Source organism: Amphibalanus amphitrite, unplaced genomic scaffold (genome assembly GCF_019059575.1).
Source record: "Amphibalanus amphitrite isolate SeventyFive unplaced genomic scaffold, NRLGWU_Aamphi_draft 000245F_arrow, whole genome shotgun sequence".
Classification (NCBI taxonomy): domain Eukaryota; kingdom Metazoa; phylum Arthropoda; class Thecostraca; order Balanomorpha; family Balanidae; genus Amphibalanus; species Amphibalanus amphitrite.
In genome coordinates this window covers 427,647-442,554 of record NW_024881740.1, presented here as the reverse complement: position 1 = coordinate 442,554, position 14,908 = coordinate 427,647, and the positions used below count along the sequence as shown (strand labels likewise).

At 47.9% G+C, this 14,908-nt stretch overlaps 1 protein-coding gene across 1 annotated transcript in view; it reads right to left on the bottom strand.

The window, feature by feature from the left end:
* Positions 1–14,908, bottom strand: part of LOC122386277 (multiple epidermal growth factor-like domains protein 6) — a 100,274-nt gene that overhangs the window by 47,004 nt on the left and 38,362 nt on the right. The window contains exon 4 of the mRNA XM_043375323.1: positions 12,987–13,093. Within this exon, the coding sequence (XP_043231258.1) occupies positions 12,987–13,093 (107 nt within the window). The remainder of the gene's footprint in view (positions 1–12,986; positions 13,094–14,908) is intronic.

Sequence of the window (14,908 nt, the reverse complement as noted above, 5' to 3'; positions counted from 1 at the left end):
GTGGTCCTGTCCGTCGGCTGTGCTTGGAGTGGTGCCAATTCATATCGGCACCAACCGGCGCCGCACCAGTCATAACTCCTAGTCATGCCGCGCGCTGATTCACCGCGAAGATGCCCAATGGTGTTTTTGTTTTACGCTCCACAGTGATTAGCTGTGTTTTGGGAAATGCCGGCGACGAAATAAACGTAAGAGTTAATATAAGGTATCTCGTTTTATTTATACTGTAAATAGTACAGGTCGTAAAACAATTTAAACATTGAAATTACACCTAACTAGCTGTTTGACATCTTTTATATATGTTGTCTTCTCAGTGTCATTGATTGAGTCAAAGTGCCCAGGAGTATCGCAGATGTATTGATTACCGCAGGGGCAAATCTGTGTCTTCATGAGGTCTATTGAACAATAATTTTTGGGTATCTAGCCACTGAACCACTAACATGTAAGGACGAGCTACATTCATTTAGCACCTGGACTGCCGCGCCTGGATGCGATCTGTAATACGTCAAACAATAGTGCACAATGCACATATAACCCCAGAACATTCATGCTCTTAATCGATAGCGTGCGAACGAAGGTGCCTGAAATTGCACATAAATAGTCACCGGACTTATATAAAGCGTAATGCCTAACGAATGGTCCATGCATATTAACAGTGGCAAGATTAAATATTCGGCATATTAACGTACACTCAAAACTTTTTTACTACCTCCTGGAGAGTTCATTTTCATCAAACCCGCAAGATAATAGTATATTGAAAGGGTAACTCGCTGCTACCATTATGTGCATAGTAACGGTACGTGGTTAATATGAACTTATTCGCCAGCGAAGAGTATTATTACCATGTAAATATCAATATTACTCTCGCGATCCAGAACATCACGAAAACTCTTTCCTCCTGGGTATCGTGACTCGGGTACAGATAGTCGTTTCATGCGTGGATCTTGTTTACCCTCGTGAAGATGATATTTGAAATGGAAACAATCAGCCAATCAGAAACGAGATCGGCCGTTTGCGGTTTGAAGGCCGCGCGCATCTGTCAGTTTTCGGCCGTTGGTCTCCGAGAGCGGATGTGAGCAGTGTCGGTGCCGCGCGGCGTGGCCGTTGGTGATTGTGCTTGTGTGTTGTTCATCGCCTATAGAGCCTCTGTGGACATTTTATTGTAAGTACCGATGTGCTAGAGCATTGCGTGCCGTTGAGTGGTGCTAATTTGACCTGGTTAACAGGACCCCGTGCACGGCCACGTGGCCTAGTGTTGTGAGTACGTACATTAATTTTGTTGTGATGCTACAAGTTTATGCATTTTGTTGGTGACTTTGAAAAATCCTTGCACTGTAGTGATCCAGTCTCATTATCTCACGCAGACGGGCGACCACCCAGGAACGCCGTCGCTCACTTCAAATATTGTGCGCTCTGCCTAATCCAATATGAGGGCGCTGAATGTCTTGTATTCATATTCAAATTGCATTCAAGTTGTATCGTGGTGTTTATTTACCGCTTGTGCATTGCTGAACGCTTTGTATAAATTTGTATGAATAAGTGAAGAGTCTCACAATGTTCATGGTTGGTGTGCCCCTCGTATTGTTTGTACGGAAGCCAAATATACCTACATTGTTGCTCTTGAAGCATTTTTTTTAGTTGGTGAGCTCCGGTTAACAGAAGCTTCGTGAAGCTTCTGATGGAAGCGTCTGTGGGTCTGTTACCATCCTCTGGGGGGTTTACACTAAAGAAAAGAGTAAACATTACCATGTGACAAAGGGTAGGCCATAAGAATATACTCTCTGTAGGAGGGTAAAGCACAGAGTAGATAATGCGTTACTCCCTAAAAAAGGGTTCCATTAAAGATTTACCCTTTCAAAGAGTGTAACCCAAAAAATGTTACACTCTAGACAAGAGTAAATCAAAAGAGTTTACCATTCAGAAGATGGTAAAAATCGTCTGTGTGTCATGTTACCCCTCCCTGGCGAGTTTACTCTTCATGAAAGAGTGAAATTTACCATCTGGAAGGTGGTAAAAAACGTCTGTGTGTCAAGCTACCATGCTATGGCGGGTTTACCCTTCAGGAAATGGTAAAAAAGTTTTCAGTGTATGAGCACCGCATTAATATAAACTACTGATTTCACACAGATATTAACCGGTGAATGGACTATGCATATAAACAGCGGTAGGTTTCATATCAAACATATTAGCCTACATATGCTGAGATGTATCATAGGTAGCGCAATTCGTGTAGGTACTCAGGGCACGTAACGCCGTATCCGTCACACACTAAACCGGGTATACATGAGTGATAACTATTTTCAGAGTCAGGGACGACCAGTCATCCAGCACTCCGTACGGTGGCGACCTTTATTTCACATCCCGGTGAGTCAGCGCGCATTAAGATAGGCCTGCCGTGTTGTCGTAGTCTGACGTCCCCTGAGATGCTGGTTAGGGTGTGGCGGCAGCCTGCATAAGGCGCTGCACTCGGCGCCGCGTGTACAGTCCGAGGCCCGACGAATTAAAACGAGCTGACGTCACCACAAGTCACGGAGAGCTGGAGGCGGCTTCACTGACGTGGTCACTCGCATCACTGACAGGTCAGGTCGCCGGTCAAAGACCACAGGTGAGTGGTCAGAAGTCAGATAGTGGTAGTCGGAGACCAGAAGACATCAGTGCGTAAGATGTAAAGGTTAGGCGGTAGGGCAATGGTTTGAGACCAGCGTCAGCGGCCACTCGAAGTTTCCGCATGTATCGCTTGAATGTGTGTGTGCAAATTCAACTTGAATGCATGTGTTGCTTGAAAATGTTCTTCACTAAGAAGGTCAAAAACACTTTGGCGGCTTGTTTTGCTCGTGATACTAATTTTATATAACTACTTTTAAATACAGCTCCACTGATTGTGCATATAGATTATTGGTTTTAATTCCACATAATTCAACAGCAGAGCATCTATCCCAATTGCTTAGGTATGACGCCTGACGGTAAAACCTGTGTTTATAAACCAACTGGAACTCGCATTGGAACCAATGGAAAATTAAAGTTTTCAGACATACCTATATTCTCCTAATTGGATTGCATTTAATTAAAGCCCTCTGCCAGTTTATTTGATGCGACCACCCTGATGGGTATGATGGATGTTATGTGGGAATGTCTGAGCATGTCTACTCTGACGCGAGATGGGCAGCACTCCGTTTGAAGTTTTCCGTAATACAAGATGCAGAACTGATATCGCTCCAATGCTGCTATTCCCAGCAATTCTGAGCATGTTATCGGCCTGTCCATCGGTTAGGTTTACCTGAGTTCACCCCAGCGTCAGACGCGCTCTATATGGAGAGGTATAAAGGGGGTATCCATCAGCCTCAGACAGACGGTACAGCGGCGGTGACGTGAGGAAAGGGTCGGACAGACGACCGTGAACGATAGGCACTCTTGTCAGGGTGAAAGCACCCACCCGCACTTGCCGCTCTCATGTCGCTGTCCTCACCGACAACAAAAGCGTTTTACTCACCGCGTTCTGCGGAGCCCGGCCAGCAAAATCGGCGCGCTGAGATGCAGTGTGGATGACTCCTGTCGTCGTCCTAGCAAGAACTCGCTCAAGCTTCACCAAAGTTTCACTCACGATCCTTGAATTATCTGACTGGGTCGGAGGATTGACTGAATGAAGATTAACAACACGGCAAGAATGGTAGAATCTCACGATTTGTCAGTCTAAGCCCTTCATTATGTTCATTACTACGCTCATTGAAGGGCCGCCTTTCATGCAATTTAGCATAGCAGCATAGTAACTGTTCACAGAAAGTCGAGGTTTTTAAAATCGATCCAATCGGCAACATTTCCAAGGACCGGTTAGTAGACACTTCTCAGGCCCATTATTCGGTAGAAAAAGAATATGTTTCAGTTGAATCCTACTAAAAATAAAAGGAAAGTCGCGTTTATAACCATCTTATCCCCAAAATGCAAAGACAATGCAGAAGTGGATCCCTTCCCCAGCACGCGCGCAAAGATCAATAAGCACAGTAGTTGCACAAATCCCGGCATCTCTGCTATTCAAATTCATGGATTGTAGCGTTGTCCATCCAATGGACGGAACAGCCTGTCGGTGCCACACATTGAATGTAAATGTTTGCGGTGTGACTGTTGAGTCACGTTAGAGTGACGTGGACGTTGTCCTGAGCTGGAGAACATGCATACATATCTAAGTAGCAAGTATGTAAGCACATACATTGGTCGGTAGTCGGTCAGTTCTTTGGAAGAGACTGAACAGGGGCAGCTCAGAGTGACGTGCTTTACCAAGTGAGTGGGTGATGGACAGCTGGAGACACTCCCCTAGTCCGGACAGTTTTGACCCGTGACGATGAATCATCGCTGTAGTGCACGAAAGCGGAACTGCGAGACGCACCTTTACATATAACAGTGCTCATAATTGTCGTTGACATTGATATAGGACTACATTCATCGACTCCATAGACAATCGGTCGATATTTTGTTATGGCAATTTGCACATAACTTTGGCTATCTACTAGTGATGCGGCGCCACAGCGGCCGCGTGTGACATTGACCAGTCACACGAACAATGGCGCTGTAATTTATATCGAGCTTACATTAGGAAGTTCAAATAACTCACCATGTCACATATCTTGCGATGCTCTCTAAAATAATTTATCACACACACATACCCAGACTATCTTCGCATTGTTTTCAGGACGCCGTTCGGCAGACCGGTAGCCGGGACCAGTTCGTACCCGTTACTCGTTACTCGTTAGTGCCGATATTGGATACCAGTGCGTCGGGTTAGGCTGGTGTAGGCAGAATAGGCGCGTCCCATCGGCCGCCTAATCCGTTACCGCCGCCGCGCCGGTTCCACCCCCTTCCCCCTCAGTGTATGTACTTACTTGAGGGTCGGTGGACCCATAAGCTTTCATGCAGTGTGCTTGCTGCTGAACCATGACCGCTCAGTTACACCGATATTAACGATCATCTGAATTTAAGCCGGTTTAAATCACATGGATTAAGACATTAATTACTTATAACTCACCTGATACGCACCTATAGTGCTTGCAAGTAGTAAGAAGGCGGATAAGTCGGCTCTCACACGGAGCTGACCGGAATTCGGTGAGGACTGAGGACCCTCGCGGCTGCCGCACGCCCGACGATACAGCTTTACCTTGCGATGCTTCTATGCACAACAAATACGAGACTTTCTGCCTAAGATATACGGCTCGTAAATATCACCGACAATGGCCACCCATATTTCATGGCCCATACGGTCTGTAGGTTGTCAATCTGTGTGCTATTTCTGGCTACTGACGGCATGTCCTTTGATGCAGTTTTAGCGGAATAGAATGAAGAAGAAAAACAGCCGGTGACTGACATCTGGGAACAATCCGCCAGTCTGATCGTCATGATTTCGCCCGTCTGCGGAACAACATGTACGACCGGACCAAAGACGATCCCCTCCGCGGTCGGGGATAGAGAACATGCGCCCGGCTCCCTTTACCTAAGGGTACAGCACCGCGGCGCGGGTGCCGGTCAGGCCGGCGGGCGTCTCTCCCTGCTACCGAGCGCTGCCGCCCCCTTCTGATACAGGACTGGCGCCGGTAGACACCCATGTCGTGACAGGTGAGCCCAACAATCGGCAAACAAGCCGCCATTCAACGGGTTGGGTCAGTCGAAATTAGACAAATTTACAATCCAGGATTCCACGCGATGCCTCTCATCATGGGTATTTAACATTCACGGCGCTCTTAATACTGCGTTTATGGATATCTTGTGAGCAAACAGTAAAACGCCCATGTTATAACACAAGTTTCTCTCTGTTGGCAACGCTCAATCTTCCTCTAAATTCATGTGTAGATGTCCATAACAGCACCATGCACGTCCCTTACCTCATGGGTGCGAACATTTATCCTTTAAAACCCGCGAGTTGCTGGGGGGGGGGCGTTAAACGCCCCCACTTTCTTCGCCGGGCCATAGCATAAAAACGGCGCGCCGCAGGCGCGCCAAATTTTGGGTACCTGTAGGGAATCGATTGAAGTTTATTGTGTCAAAGTTTCAAAAAAATCGGTCGGAAATTTTTGAGATATCGAGGTTTTAGTGACGTCATGATTTCTGAGTTTTCGACCAAAAACGGCATATGTTCAAAAAATCATATAAAATCACAGAATAGACATATAGACATGCCGTAAACGCCATTAGACTGCCAATACCATGAAGAATCAAATGGCTATCTTCGATTATTGATTATCGTTCCGCATTTTCCAAAATCTTGAACTGAATCTTGGCAATTTCTCGCGACTCCTTCACGACCATGATACATGAATTTCTTAAATTGAACTTTTTTAGCCAAACACGTACACATATGATAAAATGAATGTCACCATCGTGTTCTACGCCCCAAATTACCCATCAAACATGTGTCACAGGCTGCGAATATCAGTTTTTATTTTCGGGGATATGTGCCTGCCCGGTTGACCTGACCTTGACCCTGACCTATGCTTGACTGACCCCTGCATGGAGCTGACACTCTTGTAGGCCTTATATGATGGATTGTGCACCGTTTTGACAGAGTTTGTGACGAGAGGCGCCCATTGCGAAGTCCTGAAGTCCATGCTACTGAAAGCCCGATTTCAGGTGTTTGACCTGACCTTGACCTGACCTGTGACCTCAAAATTCAACTTAAAAGTACTCATCTGAAGCGTCTCGTCGCGTTCTTTCGTTTGCCGCCTCGTGCGTTTCGCTGCGCCTATTGATTCTCGAGTTATCGGCTGGGGGCGTTTAACGCCCCCCCCCCCAGCAAACGGTGGGTGGCGAAATACCCCAGCAACTGCCGGGTTAAATTTGCCGAGTAGGCAGCGCGCACTTAGCCCCGTGCGGAGCACAATGGCCCTCTCGGTAAGACCGACTCCTGCGATAGAGACGTCAAGACTGCTGAGTAGGGTCTGCGGTGTGCACGAGGCAGGTCGGCCTGATGAAGTCAGCACACGCTGCACCATTGAACCACTGTATACGCAGGAGGGTGGTCCGGTGTATGCGTTTCCGGTAGCACAGGCTCGTGAGGTCAATCAGAAAGGCGATGTAGCATTGTTGCATGACATATTGCATGTGTGCTTGTGTGGATTCTCGGTCCTATCAGTGTTTCATGGCTGGCAATGAAATGATAATCAAATTCCCATCAAGTTTTCCCAGCCATACAAATAATGCGTTTGTTGCATTCGGCTAAAATCAGGGATAACACTTACATGAGACGAGTTATATGAAAGATACAAAGACAAAGACAAAAATTCTGTAAACTGCCATTTGCATTCGCCAAATATTAGAATGAAATGCTTCAACTAGTTGATCGCCAGTCCAAACGTTGCATTTATGTATGGGCCCCGACTGGGGGCCATGGATGCATCAGACTTGTTTATTTTCTTCCGGTCCATCAGACGGACGCCGAGGAAACGGGCTTCAAAATTATTCAACATTGCGACGAATATACGACGACGAATATGCCCAAATAGCCAAGGGCAGTTAGCACATGGACTGGGCATCTGAACTTCACATTAAACTGGACTCTACTTTCACTGGAGCTATATTTGGATCAGGTATTGGCGACTCATTTTTGCATACAACAGTTAAGGTAAAAAGATAAATAACTTTTTTAATGACAGCGGTGAACAGACGTTGATGAGATAAAAAACGAAAACCGATCAAACTTACAAAAAAAGAAAGAAAGAAAGAAAGAAAGAAAGAAAGAAAGAAAGAAAGAAAGAAAGAAAGGAAGGTCCCCTTGTAGACCAGCTTTAATTTCTACATGTACAACCCATAATCTCTGAACATAACATATGAGCTGATTTTCAGACAGCTGCAGCGGTAAGGGTTGTCGACACAGCTCCAAAGCAAGCCTCAGAGGCGAGCAGCCAGTACGGCTGAGAGCACGGCGCCAACGCGGCTCAGAGCACGTCAGCAGTCATCACATCCATGATCACGGACCGGGCCCGTCCTCAGCAGCGCCCCTCGGCACGGCCCGTTCCGCGGCGGCTGTGCAGTTTACAGACGGCACGTGGCGGCGCGGCGGTCAGCCGGCGAGTTACCGCCGTCTGGCGGCCGGCCGACACGCCGCTCAGAGCCGTGATTTAGTGGCCGCGACCCCCGCGGCGGTCCACAGTGCCGGTATAACAAACAAGCGGCCAATTAACGCGCCACGACCCGACCCCCGGCGGCGGAGCTGGAAGCCGGGATAGGGTCTGTTCCAGTCGCACTTCCTAACACCTCTAAACTCCTCAAAGAGCAAGATAGAGGAGGTTGGAGCAGGGCCCTCCTTGGCTTTGTAGGGGCTAGAGCTGCCACTGGAACAGGGAAGCAATCTTGGAGGAGTTTAGAGGTCAGTTAGGAAGTGCGACTGGAACAGACCCATAGGGAGGAGCATACCTAGGATAGAGGACAGTCACGGAACATTCCGGGCCGCGGTACTGTGACAAACGTGAGATGATCACGTATACTCAGTGATGAGTGACAGTGATAGGCGGGATATGAAAGCGAGCAGATGTGGCAGTGAAGGTGTCGCGACTATTACGCCCCATCATAATGCTAAAGAAACGTAGTTTACGCTAATGAGATGACCAGCAACGGGCAACGGGAGTTCACATATTGCTTGTAGTTGTATACAGGCTTTACAAAAAGATGCATGACTAATTCATTCGTGCCCATCAAGTTCAGATAGCTATAAGCATGTACTCAGCTGTTCCGACAGATAAGCCGACTGGTATGACAAGTTATGCACCCAGCCGGCAGTTGGACATATAAACAAACAAACAAACAAGAAGACAAACATGAAACAGACACTGAATCGGAGCTAGATCCATTTACAATAGTGCAGACAGCAAACCTGGTGCGGTCGAAAGAGGTCATGGGGTGGTGCTGAAGTCCATTGTATCCCGTTTCTGAACACAAATTTGTAGCCCTTGGGCATGATCGTAAGCCGTAGAAAACACCGCCGTAATCAACATCAAATAACAATCGCGTGTCACTATATCTAACAGATAAAATATTTTTATGCCACAAAAAAATAACTGACAAAACGCGGGCAGATGCCAAGGTAGTCAACTTTCAACAGCCATGAGTGGAGCACATGCTAACCAACTTTTTAGCGGCTGAGGGCGCCGGACATTCTAATGAACACACGATCTAAGCGCAGATTTTGGCGACGCCCTCGAAACAGACAGTTTGGGCACATCTGCACACAGTGCATTAGACCTACACTCGCAGAAGAAACATCGGAAACCACCCGCACGTGCTGAGGGCGCCGTATCCAGGTTTTCACCACTGTAGGTGAGATCCAGTGGCGCAGCACACTCCGCACTGTAAATACAGTGCAGGGCTGCAGCTGCACTTAGCCTCTGTTTCACACCTCATTCCGGGTGTGGGTCGAGCCCCTTATACGGCCAGCCGCCACGACTGATGGGCTGGGCCAGGCCGAGAGAGTATAATGCAAGCATGATTGTATGATGGCGACCACAGTTAGAGTGCATAAGTTCATGCCGTCATGCAGTCCAGACAGCATAGAAAATCCGAAAATATGGCACCAAAAACGTGAAAACGTGGTTCTTTGAACAAAGTTATTTCGCAATTAAGATCAAGTGGCGAAATATAAAGTCTTTCTCACGTCTATGAAGGTATCTCAAAGCCTTCAATGCGAGTATGTCGTCGGTTACCGATGCTCTTTTCATCGAGTGAGTTCGGTTCGCTTGCCTGTCGGGTTGCGCCGGCCCCAGCCGACCCAGTATCGAATTACGCACCCGTATCGAATCTGGCGGCAGCTAATGACCCGGCCTCAGCCGATGGACGGGCTACCTCTCAATGGCACCGCCGAATGGCGGAGCCAAGTTACGAGCCACTGATCCACACCCATGGCCCATTCGGACGTCATTAAATTTAGAAAATCGCCGCCAGTGGTACCAATAAAATACGCCTTCAATAACACTTAGCCTCTCTACTCAGCGTCGTTATGATACGGGGCAGCGTTTGAAGTATGGATGCATTTCTGTGCCGTGAATAAAAAAATACGTTTGAGCCTCACGAATGTTCATCAAGTGCTAGAACCAGCTCGACATGTGCACGGCTTACCGCAAAGTCAAATAACGAGCTATGTTCTAAAAAAGATAACTTAATTTCAAATTGCTCTCCGGGCATGTTACCAGGTTGTCATAAATAAATGAAACACCGTATCTTATAGCAATAGCGTTCCCGGTTGTGATACTCTTGATTCGTATAGCTACAATTTGATGGCCACCTATAAATGCAAATAGCAATGCTGAATTTTTATGCAAATATTGATATTCTCTAGACCGCAAACTGCAGTACAATGTAAAACAATGCATAGAAATCTGTTCAATATTCTGTAAGCACATATATGACAAACATCGAACTACACTACAGCCATACAACTATAACCACATCGTACCACAAGTTTGGCTATATCTCCATTTGAGGGGTTATTTCTGTTTTGTATCGCTGCCTGTGCAGGGACCGCTAGCGACATCGTTCATCCCGCTGCCAGGTCACGTCTACTGAATCCATTTACATAATATGATAATATCATATATTATTACCCAGCAATTGACAACCATTGCCGCTGGGTCTGTGTACCTGACTTGCAGCGTCCGTGTGGCCTTACCAGGCACACAAATGCATAAATACAGACATAAATGCATAGGCGCCAGTCGCCACGAGGTCAGGTAAAATAGCACAATCAATGACCAGCACATCTGTTGACGTAAATGAGTGACCATCAGCCATTGACCACGGCACCGAAATTGGTCGTATACTCAGCTGCACCTAAGGTTCCAGCACTCAGCATACATACATATGTGTTAATGGTGTCGTCATCCATGTAGAGTCAGTTCAAATGCAAATTTGATGGGACCTTGGACGCCAATGGTGAACGTCTGTCTGCCCTATTCTGATCGATATGCAGTTTGGCATCTATATCTTACAACAAACCGGTTTTAATCGGTTCAGTGCATCATTTAGGTATGGTTCATGAGCGCCCTGCAGTAACGCAGTTACCAGCTAATTTCGAGCCCTGAAGGAAGGTGAGCATGAAAGAACTTTAAAACCTGGGCTATAAATTTAGGAACATAACAATCTGCAAGTAAGCTGTGCAATTAGTGTGCATAATCTTTGCATCCATTCTATGTTTAGAAAATATACCAATCATTGAAAATATAATTCAATGCATTAATTAATCTACGCCTACCTACGGAGGACAAAATGGAGCACAAGCATATGCGACCTAGCATAGCTCAGTCTGCGAACATCTACATTATACACATATTACCGAACAAAACAGCACACTCACCGATGACGCAGCCGTCTGTGAAGAGCTGTACCTATGTATGTACTACACATATACATATCATAACTGAACAGAGAACATTCGCCGATGACACAGCCGTCTGTGTAGGAGCTGTATGTACTCAGTAGCGGCGGAACACCTTCAATTAACCCGCGCCCCGCTGGGGGGGGGGGGGGGGGCGAATCTGCTCCCCTCCCGTTGTTCGCCAATACCTTCTAAACGCGTTACGCCAGCGACGTCAAACTTTCAGTACCTTATCATACATCAATTTGACACGTTTCCTGAAAATTTGAGCGAAATCCGTCGGGAAATTTTTGAGAAATTGACGTTTTAGTGACGTCATGTTCGCCATTTTCGCCTCAAAAACAGCAAAATTTCAAACGCCGCTATCATCTTCATTTTTAAAGGAATCAAGACGTAACAAAAATGTTATACGTGATTCTACCTTGTCTTTCAAATGGCTATCTCGGTTTTTTGAAATTTTTAGATTTTGGCCCATTTTTTTCTAAAAAACTGACTTTTTTGGGAAAATAATAATAAAATCCAAAATTTTGAGTGTATAAAAAACGGAATATATGTCAGAGAAGTGGTCCATGTGCACCTACATATTAATTTTTAGAAGAATCGGTTTAAAAATGTGGGAGTTATTCAAAATTTTATGAGGTCACGACACACAAAAAATTTGAAAAATGATTTTTTGGAAGTTCTAGACCTCGTACGAAAACAAAAATAGCACCATTCGATTCGCCGTGAAAAACTGCATCGGATAGACACCTTTTTTGGCCTTAACAACCAACTTCAAAATTTGACCTCACTTGACCTGACCTTGACCTGACCTCGACCTGAAATTCATCCAGAGTTGGTCCATATCACTTATTGAGTGTGCCTATTGAATTCTATGAGTAAAATGACCCATAAAACATGTGTCGCACATGCTCTTTTCTATATTTTGATTTTGGTGACCTGACCTGACCTTGACCTTGACCTTTGAATGACATTGTGTGCAACGAATATTGTCTTGGTAGTCTAAGAACACGTTTTGGGCAATCAGTCTTAGTCCATTCTTCGGCAACTACGGTGCAAGGCCGATACTGTAGAAACTTGCATTTTGTACCCTTGACCTGACCTTGACCTGACCTCTGACCTACTTAAGCAAAAAAATTGGGGCTCTTAAGATCCACCTTGTTAAGAGCTTTCGATTGCCGTTTTCCCCGTCTTTTTACGACCATCGGTTCGGAAGTTAGACGGGGGGGGGGCAGAATCTGCCCCCCCCCCCCAGCAGGGCGCGTATGGCTGAATAGCCCTGCGGGGCGCGGGTTAAGGGGGGCACTGCCGACTTTTGGTCCCATTCTTTCCATGCAACGCCCATAGGGCTAATGTTAACATGCCAAAATCAAAGGGGGCACGGTGCCCCGGTGCCCTCCCCGTTCCGCCGCCTATGTATGTACTACACACATACATATCATTACTGAACAGAGAACACTCACCGATGACGCAGGCGCAGCCGTCTGTGTAGGAGCTGTATGTAAGTACTACACACATATTATTACTGAACAGAGCAGAACACTCACCGATAACGCAGCCATCTGTGTAGGAGCTGTATGCACTACACACATACGCGAACAGAACAGAACTGTTCGTATTACTGAACAGAACAGAGAACACTCACCGATGACGCAGCCGTCTGTGTATGAGCGCGCCCAGCCGGCGCAGCAGCCGTACAGAGTCCTGTGGCGCCGCCGGAACGGCTTTCGGAACCGGAACACACGCCGGCCCCTGCCCGTCAGCGGGAGAGGGTCAGAGGGGAGGGGCAGGGGTCAAAGGGAAAGGGGTGGTGAGGGGTCTGGGTGAGGGTGGGTTGATATTAGGTAAGGAGTCAGTGACTTGGTAGGGCTATGGGCTGAGGGAGCAAGCGGTCCGTCAGAGGAGAGGGGGCAATGAGTAGGGGCGGGGCGGCGTACGCTAGCGGGGGTCAGAAGGGTCAACTGATTAAGTGTTAGCCGGTGAGGTGTCGGCCGATGCAGACGGGTGATCTCAGCAGCTAGGGAGGGTCAGTATCAGTCAGCAGAGAAGGCCGCGGACCCCAGCGGCCGGGGCCAGTCAGCCAGGAGGGGAGCAAGGAGGATTACTGAATTAGAATTAGAGCCGACATAGTCCAAAATAAAACTTATGGTAGACGATTGAAGCCACAGACGGACGCGGCGCCTCGCCGGCTGGGTGGCGGGGCTCGGGTCATCGGGTCTCTTCTCTGGGCCGGTCCAACATTACCACCATTGCAGTGAGAACAGCAAGGTGAGATGTTAGGGGGTAGTTCGACACCTCTCCATCAGATAACAACACACTACCGCGCAGGATGCAGACAAGTTTATAGCTGCACATCCCGGTTCGTTTTTGGTCCTCGGCAACCACCATCAGCCCAAGTTACTACGGTCGGGCACGCCCAGTTTGGCCGGCGGCGGTAGACTGCACGGCCGGCCGGTCTGGCCGCAGTATTAATGACCTCCCCACATCAGCAGCGCCCGCTAATTCGGCGCCCGCCGCCGCCGGCCACCACCGTGAGCGCTGTATGCACGGACAGAGTGAGCAGGAGGTGAGATTGGTGCCGGCCGTGAGCAGGAGGTGAGATTGGTGCCGGCCGTGGGCAGGAGGGGAGATTGGTGCCGGCCGTGGGCAGGAGGGGAGATTGGTGCCGGCCGTGAGCAGGAGGGGAGATTGGTGCCGGCCGTGGGCAGGAGGGGAGATTGGTGCCGGCCGTGGGCAGGAGGGGAGATTGGTGCCGGCCGTGGGCAGCAGGTGAGATTGGTGCCGGCCGTGGGCAGGAGGGGAGATTGGTGCCGGCCGTGTCTGGCCGTCTGGACGGCTAGTAATCAGCAGTCTGCCGCAATCAGCGGCCAGCATCAGCAGGCAGCATCAGCCGCCGCTGACTAATGTCGGCAAACACAGTACACCGGCGTACACGGTCGGCACCTCTGAGACCAATTACTGAGCTAATTAACCCGGCAGGCGGTGGGCCTACCAGCCACCTTCCACGCGGTGGGGGGGGGGCACTTTTTTGCCCCCCCCGTATCTCCGAAACTACTGGACGGATCCGGAAAATTCAAACGGCGTTCGATAGCCCTGTCAAATTTGTCGAGGGAAACCAAATTTCATTGACCCCGGGGTCACCGATGACGTCACAGGTCAGGTCAAAGATAAAATGTTTCACCGTTCACGGGGCTTCTAGGGAAAGCGCTATAACACCGAGTAAAACGCATTTTGTCGAAAATCAGCGATAAGGCGTCAGTTGTCTAGTACATATGTTGCTATTAGAGTTCACTGGTCATACCAGGTCAGGTCACAGGTCAGGTCACCAAAGGTCACCAAGGGTCACCACATGAGCCCAACCTTACTAAGGTTATGCGATGCATGTTTTATGGCCAGTTTTTCATTTCCAACTCAATGGTGTTGGTTATAAGACCATCAGGTACGGTTTAGGTCACTTTCTGGTGGAGGTCAGGTCAAGGTCAGGTCAAAAAGGTCAAATTTCAAAATTGATAGTTTTGCTTAAAATGGGTATCGATTCGATGCAGCTCGTCACGGGGAGTCTAATGG